Raw genomic sequence first — 14,672 nt, forward strand, 5'->3', positions numbered from 1 at the left:
GTATCAGAGAAACTGAGACGTTTATTTTCTAAACATAACGTCCCAGTGGCTTTTAAACCCCAAAATACATTACGGCAAAGACCGGTTCATCCCAAAGATCCAGTCCCCCGGCACAAACAGAGTAATGTTGTGTATGTTGTTCAGTGTCAGGAGGGTGATCAGTCTTACATCGGGGAAACAAAACAGCCACTGGCCAAAAGGATGGACCAGCACAGAAGATCAACATCATCAGGCCAGGACTCTGCGGTCTACACTCATCTCCAGGCCAGCGGTCACTCTTTCAGGGATGAAGATGTGCACATCCTGGACAGAGAGGAACGATGGTTTGAGAGAGGAGTAAAGGAGGCCATCTTTGTGAAAAGAAACCGTCCATCGTTAAACAGGGGTGGAGGCCTCCGTGTTCAACTGTCCCCCTCTTACAATGCTGTGATTGCTAGTATCACTCAGCCCTCTGTGAATAGTAAACAGCCATCAGTGTGCTAATGATCCATTGTTAGGCTGATGGTCCTTCTTGATCATGTGATCAGCTGGTTTTGGTTGTCAGCAGCAAAACTGGTTGATCCACTCTGAGAAGGTGGTATTTAAGAGACTGAGCTGAATACAGCACCTCAGACTGAGGAAGTCTCTCGGATGAGAGACGAAACGTTTCTACATTTTTTTGTTGATTTGCTTTGTTTTGTTTTTTTTTTAATGTCCAGAGGACCAGATTTAACTTTTTTAGATAAAGGCTGTGTCTCTTCTTTAAACATTTTTGAGGGAAATAATCCTGAGAGATCCAATAATTTTGTTTTTTTATGATTTTTCAGCTGAGTTAACTTTAACAGATTATTTAATAAAGTCATTAAAGTGATAACAGGATTTCATGATAAAGCCAGCACCGTTTATTTATTATTTTTAATCTTCACTGATTTAAAAAAACAAACATGTTTTTTTAATACATAAAATGTTTTTAAAAATTGTTTCCATCCTCTGTCCCGGTCTGCCCATCTGCCGGGATCGGGGTTCGGCCTTCATGATCACACGAGTCCGCTGTCTGGACCCCGGCCTTCTGCGAGTCAGCAGCTCGTATGATCCTGCTCGATGACCAGCAGAGCTCGGAGCTCGCAAAGCCGGGATCCGGAGCCCGAGCTGACAGCATGGAGGATCTTCCGCAGTGACCGGCGGAGCTCTGAGCCAGGGAGATGATGCCCTACACGGCCTGAGCGTGCTCCGAAGCTCCGGTGGAGGACCGGGGAGACCGGCAGAGCTCCATCTAGCTCGCTCTGAATTTTGTCGTTGGTCACCAAGCACAAAAAACACCTGCACTTAAGCATTAGACCACGGTGTTGTCATTATTGTTTTTAGAATCTTAAAAATAGATCCAGCCGCTGCGCCGAGTTCCGAGTAAACGGAGGATCAATGTTTTGAAAAGTTTCTGAAAGATCCAGTGACTCCTCCCCCTGACCAATCAGTGACCGACAGTGTTCTGACATCACGTTTATGTGCTGGCTCGGCTCGGTTGTTCCCTTGAGAAGAAGGGACCAAAAAAGAGGCCGGTTCCGCGAAAAAATGAGTGGAAAAGTTCTCAAAACCATACCGAACTGAGCCGAACCGGGCTGAAGAGGAGCTGTGGAAAAGGCCCAGTATACTGTAAATACGCTTGAAGGAAACTAATAGCCTAATATAAACTTTTTTTGGAAGTGTGCCTTTAAATTGTTGTTTTTGTATGGCTTTGTAAAGCTGTAGGTGAAACATTGTTCAAGTGTGAATTTCTGTTCACTCTTCTCGTTCTTGCAGGCAGAGTGGGTTGCCTTAAACTACGTGCCCTTTGCTGAGCGCTCCTTGGAGGTGCTGGTGGACCTGTACCAAAAAACAGCCTGCCACAAAGCTGTCATCAGTGAAAAAGTCCTGCAGAATATCATCAAGGTTTGTGGTTTTTAGACGTGCTCACAAAGCTATTAGAACTGTGTTGGACTTGACTGATCGATGTAAAACAAGAAAAAATTGTTTTTAAATTTTCAACAAAGTTAAGTCAGGTCCTCTGGATGTAGGGCTGGGTACCTTTCTAAAAAAATCTGTGTCGGTACCTTCACTTCGGTGTCGCTTCCTGGACGGTTCTTTTTTCGGTACCAATTTTGTAATTACTATTAATTCTAACAAGAATAAAATTATGTTATACATTACAGTACAAATTGTGTTTTATTTTTTAACTTTGGTATTTTTCTATTCCAAGCAGTTCTATGTCGTATAAGCTTCGCCCTTTAAGGCCTTCGCTTTAGTGGGTTTATCCCGTTATGCGCAGCATAAGCGCTGAAAAAATTTAGTCCACGCCCACCTGCTGTGTGGGCCACACCCGGTCCGTATAAATTACGTTAAGAGCGGGAAATCGGCTCCCATTTTTTCTTCAGCGAGCTAAAATAGCACTGTCAGAAGAACAAAGAAGGAAAATTGTGTAGATGACCAACCTTTGTTAAGGATGCTTGGCCCGGCAGTCGACCTCCGGTCGTCCGGTGAGTTTTCCTCCCCGAGGTGAAGATGACGAGCAGTCCTATTCCAAGGTAAGCGCCGAGGAATATTTCCCAGTGACAGGTCACTACACGCTGGACAACGCCATCTTGTATTTTTTCCTCTTATCGCCGACCCTCGGAGCGAATCGGATGGTTCCTCCGGGACAGGCGCGCTCAGCTGCAACCCCCGCTGCTCATTCCCTCCTGGGGAGCGTAGTGTCGGTGGAGGGGGGCTGAGTGTATGCTCACCCCATCCCACCTCGTTTTCGCATCGGCGATCACACCGCTCCCATCCGATGGCGCCCTCAGTGGTTGCCCGGCGTAACCCAGGAGGAGGCTGACATGAAAGGACCCTTTTTTACGTCCTACGCCTTTCCCGCCAGTTCGGATGATCCGGCGGGAAGGTTGTTTACTGGGCTCCATTCTGGCTCACCGTCTTGATCCGTATGGCCTCGTGCTCCCAACAGGACGTCCTACAGGCGAGGCCACAGACGGGTTCTTTCCTGGTAGATTGGGGGAGCCGGTCTCCACAGTCCGCACCCATCTCCAGAGCAGGGGTTCACTGAGCGGAAAGTCCCTCCGTGCCCTCTGGAGCCGAGCCTGATGGAGGCTTCATTGGAGTAAGATGTTCGAGATGGACCAGCGTCCCGTGCCTCCAGTTAGCATAACCGAGACGGTGACACCGCTCTCCAACTGAGCTCACCAGCATGTGTTCCACACGGCCGCAGCGAACAACACGTTACGCTGTTGGCATACACGTTCAGAGGCGAGAAGAGACGGTGGCCCTCTGTCCTTCGGCTCACTCCGCTCTCGCAGCGGCCGCTGCTAACTACGCTGCCAGCCCCCTGCAGTACGCTCAGTCTACAGGTCAGCTGACGTCATCCTCAACCGGTGCGCCTCTTTTGCTGTCTGCCGCCCCGCATCGCAGCCGGAGAACGGGGTCCCAGAAGCTCTCCTGGCCCGTCACTCCGCCTTCCTCTCAGGAGAAATGCAGGAGTCCGTTGGTGATCCTCTTTTCATCAGCTAGAGAACACTTCAAGATGCTCCACAGCTGCTCCACAGCTGCTCCACGGCTGCTCAACGCCTCCCCCAGCTCTGCTACGCCAGCCCCTCCTGTCAGATGTCCCCGGCAGCCGGCAGTTTATTTTTTTCCCGGACTTTGCCAACAGGGGGCCCTCCAGGACAACAAACAGAGCTCAACGGAAGGTAATCAGGTGTCGGGTCGCTGGAGGTGTGTTGATGACACTGTGAAATAACATCATTTTTGATGAAGTGTCTCCTAGCCAGGCTGTCAGCATGGTTTATCTGACAAGCGGCTCCATCACACACACTCAGCACGAATGAGCCTTTTAAGGTTGTTTTTTCATTCACTGTCAGCGGTGCCGATGCGCGCCCCCGCGGCATGAAAGCGCACATGTAGCTCTCAGTGCCCGCTGTTCACGTCAACGTTCACGTGAGACCACGGTACGAGCTCAGCAACGTATCTCGCTCCCGGCAGAAGCGACACACATTTTGTCATTGCAGCGGTGTCAACGCGCGCTCCCGCAGCGTTAGCAGTTTCACAAGCCTCACAGCGGCTCTGCTTCTTTATCCTCGAAGAAGGTTTTCTGAATTAATACTGCAGCGCATGGAATCATTCTGAAGTTCACGTGACTTGCAGCCAAGAATGAACGTTTTTTTCTGCAGACCGAGCCAGGGGTAGCCTCGCTTCACCGATGCCGCGCGCTGCTTCCTGACCGCTCCAGTGCCAACGCGCGCTCCCGCGGCGTCAGCAGCCCCACAAGCCTTCAGCGGCTCAGTTCATACATCCTCGAAGAAGGGGTTTTGTCTGAATTAATATTGCAGCTCGTGGTATCACTCAAAAGTGCACGTGACCCGCAGCAAACGATGAACGGTTTTCTGCAGACCGGGCCAGTGGTAACCCCGCTCCACCGATGGCGCGCGGTGCCTCCTTACCGCACCAGTGCCAACGTGTGCCCCCGCGGCAATCCTGGCTTAAAGCGTCACGTGAGGACGCACACACACGACCCTCAGGGCGCGTCGGCTCATATGTGCATCCGCTTCTGAGCGTTACACAGAGCAGCTGCACACAACGTGACCATCAGCGCGCTCCAGTTCACATCAGCATGTATGTGAGTTTTTCACAGCATAAATGCGTGCCCGCTTTATAGCTTATAACGGGTGGCAATGAACGCGCGCCTCCAGACGGATGGGCGAATCGTTTTCAACCGGGATTCACGCTGCAGTTCAGCTCAAACCCCGGTGTGGAGGAACTCTGTGACGTTTTTTCTGTCATCTATGAACAGATCTCGTCCCCTCTAGTAGAAGATCAGGAATTTATTTTTTGAAATGTAATTTCTAGAATCTCAGATGGAGAGGAAACACAAGGTCTCTCTCATCACTTCCTGGTCCCAATGAGCCGGAAAGATGAGATTTATTCTTGATTGTCAATTTTCTGAGCTGTGAGAAACAACACTCCATTATGCGCCTGAGCCGCTTTAATTCTGCGTTATCTGGACACCTGCCGTTGAGCAGCTCGTACAGACAGGGGGCAGCAGTGCAACTCACGTGAATCGGTTGAATGATAGCAGCTGTTTTCCGTCAGCAGATCTACGTCACACACATTTAACAAACTGTGGGGCGCTGTGGCTCCCCACACAGCAGCCTTTTAAATGTTTTGGAGTGTCGCACGGGGTCTTGAATGTGACTCAACACTGACCTTGAGCTGCAGAATCATCAGAGTTTGTGATTCTCAGACAGCAAGTGACTGTTGCACACATACTAGCAGGAAATGTATGCATTTTTTCAATCCATGTGCCACATTATGAGACAGATGCTGTGTGGGGCACATTCAATCTGTTCTCTATTGGAGTGGGTACATCTCAGGTATTCCACCCAGACCTAGGACTCAGACACGGTAGAATCCTGCCAGCGTCTGCGGACGTGTAGCAACACGAGAGAACGCTCAATGTCAATTATAATTAGCGTGGAGCCATAGGACGATCCACCGCTGGGTGGACGTGCCTGCTCACAGCCTGTGGTCGTAATGCAGATCTTTGAGAGGATGGATCTCTCGCAAGATGTAGTGCGTACGATTCAGGAGTCTCGTGCTGCAACCACCACAGCGTTGTTCACATCAAGTGGTCAGTTTTCCAACGCTGCTGTACAGAAAGGCGTAGAGGCCACTTCATGTCCACTGGTCGACATGCTGTCTTTCTGCAGCAGCCGAAGGACAGAATCTGGTGTCCAGCACGACTATTGTATGCTGCAACCGTGTTTTTTTTTTTCTTTCTTTTGTCTCAAAGTTGTCGGTGACAGAACAACCTTTAATCATCCTCTGACGGAGCATTTTGTCTCAGATTGATATAGCGGCTGTGGGCCTGTTGTGACACAGGAAACGTTCAGTGTCAATTATGCGCTTCTCTAAGTCCATGAGACGAACCACCGCTGGGAGGTGGATACGTTTGTCCACAGTCCATGGCCCAAAATGCTCCTGTACGCGTTTTTTCTCCGCCTCCTCTGATCTTACGGTCTTTGAACCGAGCTCAGGAGAAGGGATTGGCAGCTCTCCTGGTGGCCCCGAGCGCGTGGGTGCACCATGGTTTCCAGTCCTGAAACGCCTGTTGTCGGAGTGCCCGTGGGAACTGCCATAGAGGGAGGACGCTCTCCTTCCAGGCAGGAGGAGCGACCAGGAGTTACCCAGAAATAGGCCAGCACCTGTGGTCTGGCCGTTGAACGAATCCACTTACAGAGGATGGGTTGCCCACAGGATGTAATGCGCACAATTCAGGTTTCACGTGTTGCATCTACCACAGCGATGTACACATCAAAGCGGACAGCTTTTCAGTGCTGATGTACAGAGAAGGATGTAGAGGCCTCCTCATGTTCTTTAGGTGGCATGCTGTTCCTTCTGCAGCAGCTGATGGATAGAAATCTGCATCCAGCACGTTTAAAACGTACGCTGCAGCCATCTCTTCTTGACATGAAGGTTTCTGAGACAGAACAGGTTTTATCATCCTCTGATGAAACGTTTTCTAAAAGGTGCACAGAGACGCAGGTCTGTCCCACACCCACTTGTTTTCCAGTGGGATTTAATACTGGTCCTGCAGGTCATGATCAAAGCTTCATTTGAGCCTTTGAATCAGGTTCCACTTAAATTCTTGTCTCTTTAAACAGCACTGCTGCTGGCTTTAACACCCGCTAAGAGAGTGAGTGTTTTTATCTGCCTTCTCTGCCGCTCCGTCATGTCTCAGAATCCAGGCTGACGGTAGTTCAGCTGATTTAAGACCAAACCCAGCTTTTATGCCTAAAACATCACGAGCTCTTTTAAATCAAGAGTGATATCGTTGGAGGGGTTTTTTCCCTCCCCCCCACAGATCAGAAGAAGAAGCATCTTTTCATCCTTTCTGTCCGGTGCGGGCGTTATCGTGTTACATAGCGCGCACAGCTGTAATGCGTCAAACTCAACACCTGTTTGTGCATTATAGAGATGCATCTGCAGGTCGCCCGTTATCCACCCAGCGCTTGTCACACTGGCTGTGTGAGGCCATTTCTGAAGCCTGCAAGCATCAGATTTAGAGCCTCCTGTCAACCTCAAAGCACACTCAACCAGGGGTATCGCATCTTCGACTGCTCTGCATAATGGTATGTCAATGCAGGACATTTGCACTGCGGCTGCGTGGTCAACACCCTGCTCATTTATTCGCTTTTATTTACGTGATGTGACGGCCCGTTCCATGACACATTCTGTCCTTAGTGCTCTAACAGAATGAATATTGTTGTTTTTCATGGAACTCTGTTTAAGCTCACATCTGTCTGCATGCTTCACAGTGTGAGATGTTATCAGTCACAAGTTGTGTCTGTGTTTTTGGTTCTATTGTCACTAATCAGTTCATGACTATTGTTACCAATCAGTTCATTTGATCAATAATCAGTTCATTGTTTTTTGATCTGTTTATAATACTCAGCCATGAACCAGTTGGTTCATGCCCCCCCCCCCCCCCTTTCTTCTTTTCAACATCCTTTCCCCGTTGAAAATTTCCTGGGCGTTTATGTTTTTGTCAGTACGCATAGTTACACAACATGCGTCTGTGCATGGCACATAATTACGCAACGCGTAGTTATGCACACGGGGAGCTGAGTGAAAAGACGTTTTTTGGGCAAGCTTCCGCGTCAAACTGTGTTCGAATGGACCCAGTGAGGCGAGGACCACATCGGCTTCGCCCTTTACCCACTAAAGCGAAGGCCTTAAAGGGCGAAGCTTATACGACACAGAACGTTGGTTACGTACTGTAACCCCAGATTCTATGAGTATAAGCGTAGCCCTTTAAGCGTCGGGCCTCACTGGCTCCTAAATTGCTGAAGAAAAAAGCTATTTTGGGAGCCGATTTCCCGCTCTTAACGTAATTTATACGAACCGGGTGGGGCCCACACAGCAGGTGGGCGTGGACTAAATTTTTTTCAGTGCTTATGCTGCGCATAACGGGATAAACCCACTAAAGCGAAGGCCTTAAAGGGCTACGCCTATATTCATAGAATCTGGGGTTACAGTACATAACCAACGTTTTCTTACATAAAAACAAACATAATTTCCAGTTCAAAGACCAGTTTCAAACCAGTGACACGTCGGTGTCTAATGTTCACTGCTACACACTGAGGACCTTTTCACTGAACAGTTTTTCTTCAGAAACATCAACATGTCTGTTTTCTGTGGACACAAATAAGCCCAGTCCTGGCTGATGGTGTCTCCAGCAGTAGAACATGTTCACTCTGAGGCTGTAGATGATGATTGTTGCACACACAGAGACCTGGTTGTCAGTTTGACATAGTGTCCCTCACATCCCACCAGCAGGTCACTGGATTCACTGAGGTAGGGATGATGCAGACATCTGCACCTCTGTGTCTCTGCCTGAATCTTCTCTGTGGCTCTCTGGGGTTTAGGGCTCTGATCATCTCCCTAATTGACATTAGAACAAAACATCAACAATAACATAGTTGTGTTATTATTACTCAAAAAACATCATCTAGGCTGAGAGATAAAGGTTTAACTGGTCAACAAAATCCTTTAAAGTTTAATTTACCTCCACCATGCAGCTCCACTGTGGAAAAAGGCAGAAATTTTTTAACAACAAAGTCTGATTGTCCTGTGGCCCCCACCTCACTTTTCTTTTGTCCTCACATCTGGGTCAGAACCTCCTGTGAGGAGAACATGAACATAAACAGTGAACATTAGTGAACTGTTTAAGCAGCTGATCCAATGGATGAACACAGTTTTACAAGCTAACCTTGATCTGTTACTGTCAATCTTTAGTTAGCTTCTTAGTTTAGCTAGCTACGTAGATAAAAATAAATGTACACACTAATATTTTAAAGTTAGCGTTACATGGATCATAGTTTATTTCACCGCGATGTACGTGTTAAGCTGCAGTTACGCTAACAAACGTAAACTCACCAGCTGAAGCACACAGAGCCGTCCTCGGAGTTCTTTGATGAAGAGTCCGGTCATGGAGATAATGAATCAGGACGTTCAGGCTCTACTCACAGGCTGACTTTAATGGTGAGAGGAGGAGGAGGAGGGGGGAGGAGGAGGGGGGAGGCTAATGAACTCTTCTCTCCTCGCAGAAAAACACGGAGCAACTTTATGCAGCGCGTGTTGTCGAAGCCGTTCGACAACACGCGCTGCACACGCGAACCCATCGGTGGGCGTCACCAGCACCATAGACATAATTATACATAGATTAGGTACGGCAGCTCTATACAGCTCTGGATGTATGCTGGTGAAGATTCTCAGTCATCCAGGACATGATGAATTCAAAAAGTGTTCAATACAAAAACAACTGGACTTTATTTGTAACAGAAGACGTTTCGCTCCTCATCCGAGGAGCTTTCTCAATTCAAAGAGCAGAGAGTGAGAGATACAGGTTATAAGGCTGAGTGAGATAAGACACACACACACACATATATGTAGATTGGCAGTTCACACCTAAAAACCTAAACAGTAGGTCTTTGTTCCTCTAATTCACAGTCGAGGCCCCTCTGTTCCCATCAGGTGTGAAAACCGGCTGGGAATCTGTCTTAAAGTTGCATTATATGTTTTGAAAGTGGAAATCTGAGGCCTCCTCCTCTGTTAAGAGACGGCTTTTCTCTTTTTACATAAATTGCTTCCTTCGCCCCCCTCTCAAACCATCTGTGTTCTCAGTCCAAAATGTGCACATTTTGGTCCTCAAAAGAGTGTCCCTTATCTATCCCTTATCTAAGAGTGTCCCTTAGCTCTGGATGTAATCTGGGTGTAGTCTGTTTGTCATAAGTCTGGTATTTTGCCTGCCTGCATGCTGAAACCACGGGACACGTTACAGCCAATACCGAAACTTGACACCGAAAGAAGAGTGACATTTCAATACATACACCGACCGGTGAAGTTCGGTCGGTACCATAAAAGAACCTCGGTTCGGTACTCAGCCCTATCTGGATGGTTTCTTTTGTTGAAACGTTTCGTCTTTCATCCAAAATACTTCATCAGTTTGAGGAGCCACAACAAACTCAGTTTTATAAATAGTACCTTCACATAGTGGGTCAGCCATTTTGATGGAGCTCAGATTGTTTCTGGAGTCCACCCTCTCTGCCACCGACTCGTTTGAGGCACTCACGGCCAAAGTGGTTCAAAACATCCTGATTCCTGCTCCATCAGGATGGTTGGCCTGGTCAACCAACTGGTTGATCCACTATGTGAAGGCGCTATATACAAGACTGAGTTTGTTTTGGCTCCTCGAACTGATGAAGTCTTGTGGATGAAAGACGAAAGGTTTCAACAAAAGAAACCGTCCAGAGGACCTGACTTATTAACTTTGTTGGATTTTTCTACATGCGTTCTTCAGCATGAATCAGGATGTTTTTGTTTGTTTGTTTTCTACATCACACGTTATTGTTGCATTCAGAAGAAGATGTGAACATTTTTTTAGAATGCTCTGGACGTTTGTGACTATTTGATACAAGCTAGACATTCACTTCAGTACTGGTCTTTATTTGAAACTTTAGGACAATATAAATTTAGAACATGTCCTGAGCTGCCAGAGACAGTTTCAGCATTTTCATCTATCTAAGACTTCTTGTCTCATACAGAAGTAACCCTCCTCAATAATTTTTTATGTCCTGTTGGAAGTGTGTGCTGTTGTATTTCTTTTCACGCACACTCATAATATTCAATACTTCTGATCATTTTTACACTCGGACTCTTCCAAACCCAAACTGAAGACTTATTCCATAATAAGGTTACATATAGACTGATCCAAACTACACAACAACCCTATATTTTTGCTTCCTAAGTAAAAGTGATACTTTAAGAAATAACACTTGAATCAATGGTTTGTGTATAACAAAATTGTCTCAAAAATACTGTTTTGATGTAAAACTTTGACGATGCTGTTGCTAGAGTCGATTTTTAAAAGCTGTTCCGTTTTATACTTATGATATGGTATCATGTCAACCATGAGTCATAGAGCAATGTTTGTAGAGAGACAGAAGTGGTTTATAAAGAGATAAAAGGATTTATAAACATCCAACAATTTTCAGTCAGGTCATCTGGACAGTTTCTTTTTTTTGTCCTGAAATGTTTCACCTTCCATCCATGAACACTGGTTTGTTCCACTTTGGAGTAAGCTGTTGGGGAAGAATCAGTTTTGTGTTGTGTGTTTCCTTGACTGATGAAGCCTTCTGGATGGAAGATGAAACGTTTCAGCCCAAAAAAAGAAACTGTCCAGATGACCTGACTGAAAAATGTTGGATTGTATACCTGGATTATTGAGCATGGACTTTGTTGATTTATAAACATCATCTAATAATATTGGAGGATATTCAGGATATTAGAAATGACTTTACAAACAATGTTTACAAATATTTGAAAACCGCAAAAATGAATATTGCGTATTGTATCTACAGTGTTTCCCCTAGTTTACTTGCCTTGGCACGGCGCTCATATCTTCAGTTGAATTTTGTTGACGGGTGGGGGGACATGTCTGTGTTGCTCTTCTTTAGCAAGCTAAAAAGATTGTGCGTCTGTTTTGCATGCCGCTAGCTTAGCACTATGCCAGTGCTGGTAGTTGGGGGTGGGGGTGTCGATAGGCAGGGCGCTCCGTTCTGTTGACAGGGCGGGACGCCCTGCTTGGATAATGGTAGGGGAAACAGTGATCTATGTAATTTAATGAGCAGCACTCATTAGACAACTGGTGCTAAGTAAGCCCTGACCCTGGTTTAGCACTGAAACCAGTTTGATGGAAAACACATCCCCCCAATACATTTATCAACACATAAAAAAGAAACAAAGCTAAAATGCTTTGAGCTTCTCCTGTTAGGTTTAAGCTTTTATTTCAGGTCAGTGTTGATATGCATTATGATTTCTGGGTTGTTTTCTTTTTTCTACCTTCAAGACTTTAAGAACACCCTTGGGTTTGAAGTATGCCTGTCCATCAGAAAGCACCTGGAAACTGACAGTTTCATCTTTACTGAAGGTTCTGTCCATTGGATTGCCAGTTGCACGACAGCATGCCTCATCAGGGACGTTTGACACTATGTGGCCAGAGTTGGCCAATGCCTTTGAAGATTTTCTTTTCACCAAAAGGTACAGTATCCTAAAGTCTTGGTGTTTTAGACTTCAAAAGTTTTTTATTGCAGGTTATCCGTTTTCCTTTTCCAGTACTCCCCCAGATAATCTGTCAATACAAGAGTTTCAGAAGAATGAAGCCATTGATGTTGAGGTAAATAACAGCTTCAGCAGACATTCTGCTTTTTAGAAAAGGTTCTGTGACTTTCTCACTTTTTCAGCATTGTTTATTTCATTTTAGGTGGTCCAGTTGATCAGCACTGAGATTTTACCGTTTGCCAATTTCATCCCCAAAGACTTTGTTGGTCAGATTATGGCAATGCTCAATAAAGGTTCCATTCACTCCCAGTCTCCCTCTTTCACAGGTAAAATATGGCTGTTTCAGCTAAAGTCTCTGACTTTTTGTTGTCTTGAAATGTTGCTCTAACTACCAAGCCTTTCCAGTAGCTTTTCTAATAATGCTTTGTCTTTTCTTTTTTTTTTTTTTTGTTCACCAAAGTGGTTCCAATAAGATTTTCAAACCAGTGCTTTAAGAAGCACCAGTACCACCTGCTTCTAGGCCAAAATTATCAGTTTAACAACCAAAAAAGTGGTGTTAAAAGTAGCATCAATGTTTCACTGGACCAGACCACCAGATCTAAACTTTCTGTGGAACCACATTAATGGAAAAAACATCTCAGACTGTACCTTGTTTTCTCTCAACAGAGGCAGAGATAGACGTACGGATGCGCGAGGAGTTCTCAAAGGTGTGTTTTGAGACGTTGCTACAGTTTTCTTTCAGCAACAAGGTGTCCACCCCTCAGGAGGGCTACATCTCTCGAATGGCACTTTCTGTTCTCCTCAAGCGGTCCCAGGATGTTCTTAGACGCTATGTCGAGGATGAGCAGTTGAGTGGACGTTGCCCCTTACCAAGGTACATACCTTTCATCTGTCACTTGTTCCTAGATCAGGTTGCAGGGGCAGCAGCTTGAGCTGGGAAGCCCAGACATCTCTTTTCACAGCCACCTCTTCCAACTCTTCAGAGATTCAGAGAGAGTCAGAGGTTCTTTATTGTCATTCGCGGCACATGTGGTACATGTGGTGGAACAAAATTATGTACACAGGGTTCCAGTTACATCCAACAATCCTACAGCTCTTCCTGGAGGATTCCAAGGTGTTCACTGTGTTTTCCTTGGAGCCTCTTTTCAGTTGGACCTCACTAAGGAAACATCTGGGGGTTAGATGCTCAAACCACCTCAGCTGACTCCTCTTGATGTGGAGGAGCAGCAGCTCTTCTCACCCTGTCTCTAAGGAGAGCCCAGCCACTGGTGGAGAGAACTCATTTCAACCACCTGGATCCACAATTTCATTCTTTCGATCACTGCCCAAAATTTTTTGACTGTAGGTGAGAGTAGGAACATAAACCGACCCGTAGGCCAAGAGGTTCGTCTTGCAGCTTAGCTCCCTGTTCTCGTCTCACCCATCACATGGACTTTTTACTCTTCTGCCCTCTGGGAGAAGGTACCACAGCTTTCAGATCAACACAACCAGACTGATTAACGACTTCATCCCACAAGACATCACACTCCTCATCTGTAGCCTCTGAAACACACACACATACATGCACACACTCGCGGTGGACTGTGGCACACATAAGCCACATCAATCTGTCTGTCAAACTCACACCCAATTTTTACCTCGCTTGTGAACGTAACCCTAAGATACTTGAACTCCACTTGAGGCAGTACCTCACTCCGGATCAAGAGAGGACAGTCCATCCTTTAGCAACTGATAACCTTGGCCTCAGATTTGTTTGTTCACACTCTGCTGCAAACTGTTCCAGTCCTCAGGCTGATTCTGTGAGTATCAAGTTTCCCATCAGACCTCTAACATTTGATTGTTATGCACTGCTGATCGATTGTTTTAGACCACATGTGTCAAACTCAAGGCCCGCGGGCCAGATGTGGCCCGACATGTCATTTTATGTGGCCCGCGAGAGCTTAAAAGTTTTGAGTGTCTAAAAATAAATACCAAAAAAATAAATTAAGAGCGTGCTTTGACCAAAAACTACATTTCCCACAATGCCTTTCTACCTCGGTAGCCGCGGCAGTGTTTCCACATCCATGCCAACGAGTGGAATTGAGATATAAATAATGATCCCAAAATGTCCAGAAAGAGAAAAGTTGATGCAGACGGAAGACTGTTTCAAGAAAGATGGGAAGGCGAATACTTGTTTGTGCTTCAAGGAGAAAGGCCAGTATGTCTTTTGTGTTACGAGGCGGTGTCGGTTGTCAAAGAGTACAATCTGCGTCGACATTTTGACACCAAACACGGAGCTAAGTACGCTAAAGCTAGCCTTCAAGAAAAGCAACAAACTGCCCAAGAATTAAAAGGCAAACTGCGGTCGCAGCAGAGTTTGTTCACGAAATCCACAGCCAAAAACGAGGCCGCAGTGAAAGCTAGCTTCATTGTGGCTGAAGAAATCGCCCACGCTTCCAAGTCTTTTTCAGAGGGAGCGTTTTTGAAGCAGTGCATGCTGAAGGTCTGTGAGCAGGTGTGTCCCGACCAGCTACAGACTTTTAAAAATGTCAGTGTATCAAGAAACGCCATCG

The 14,672-nt window shown here is 46.2% G+C and overlaps 1 protein-coding gene across 1 annotated transcript in view; it reads left to right on the forward strand.

Annotated features, from left to right (window-relative positions):
- The window catches only part of LOC119416518 (protein MON2 homolog), a 98,402-nt gene that overhangs the window by 75,144 nt on the left and 8,586 nt on the right, over positions 1-14,672 (forward strand). Inside the window, exons 4-8 of the mRNA XM_037683749.1 lie at positions 1,777-1,905; positions 11,909-12,099; positions 12,175-12,235; positions 12,323-12,446; positions 12,787-12,994. Of these exons, the coding sequence (XP_037539677.1) occupies positions 1,777-1,905; positions 11,909-12,099; positions 12,175-12,235; positions 12,323-12,446; positions 12,787-12,994 (713 nt within the window). The remainder of the gene's footprint in view (positions 1-1,776; positions 1,906-11,908; positions 12,100-12,174; positions 12,236-12,322; positions 12,447-12,786; positions 12,995-14,672) is intronic.

The sequence above is a fragment of the Nematolebias whitei genome, chromosome 10 (genome assembly GCF_014905685.2).
Source record: "Nematolebias whitei isolate Nwh7 chromosome 10, NemWhi1, whole genome shotgun sequence".
Classification (NCBI taxonomy): domain Eukaryota; kingdom Metazoa; phylum Chordata; class Actinopteri; order Cyprinodontiformes; family Rivulidae; genus Nematolebias; species Nematolebias whitei.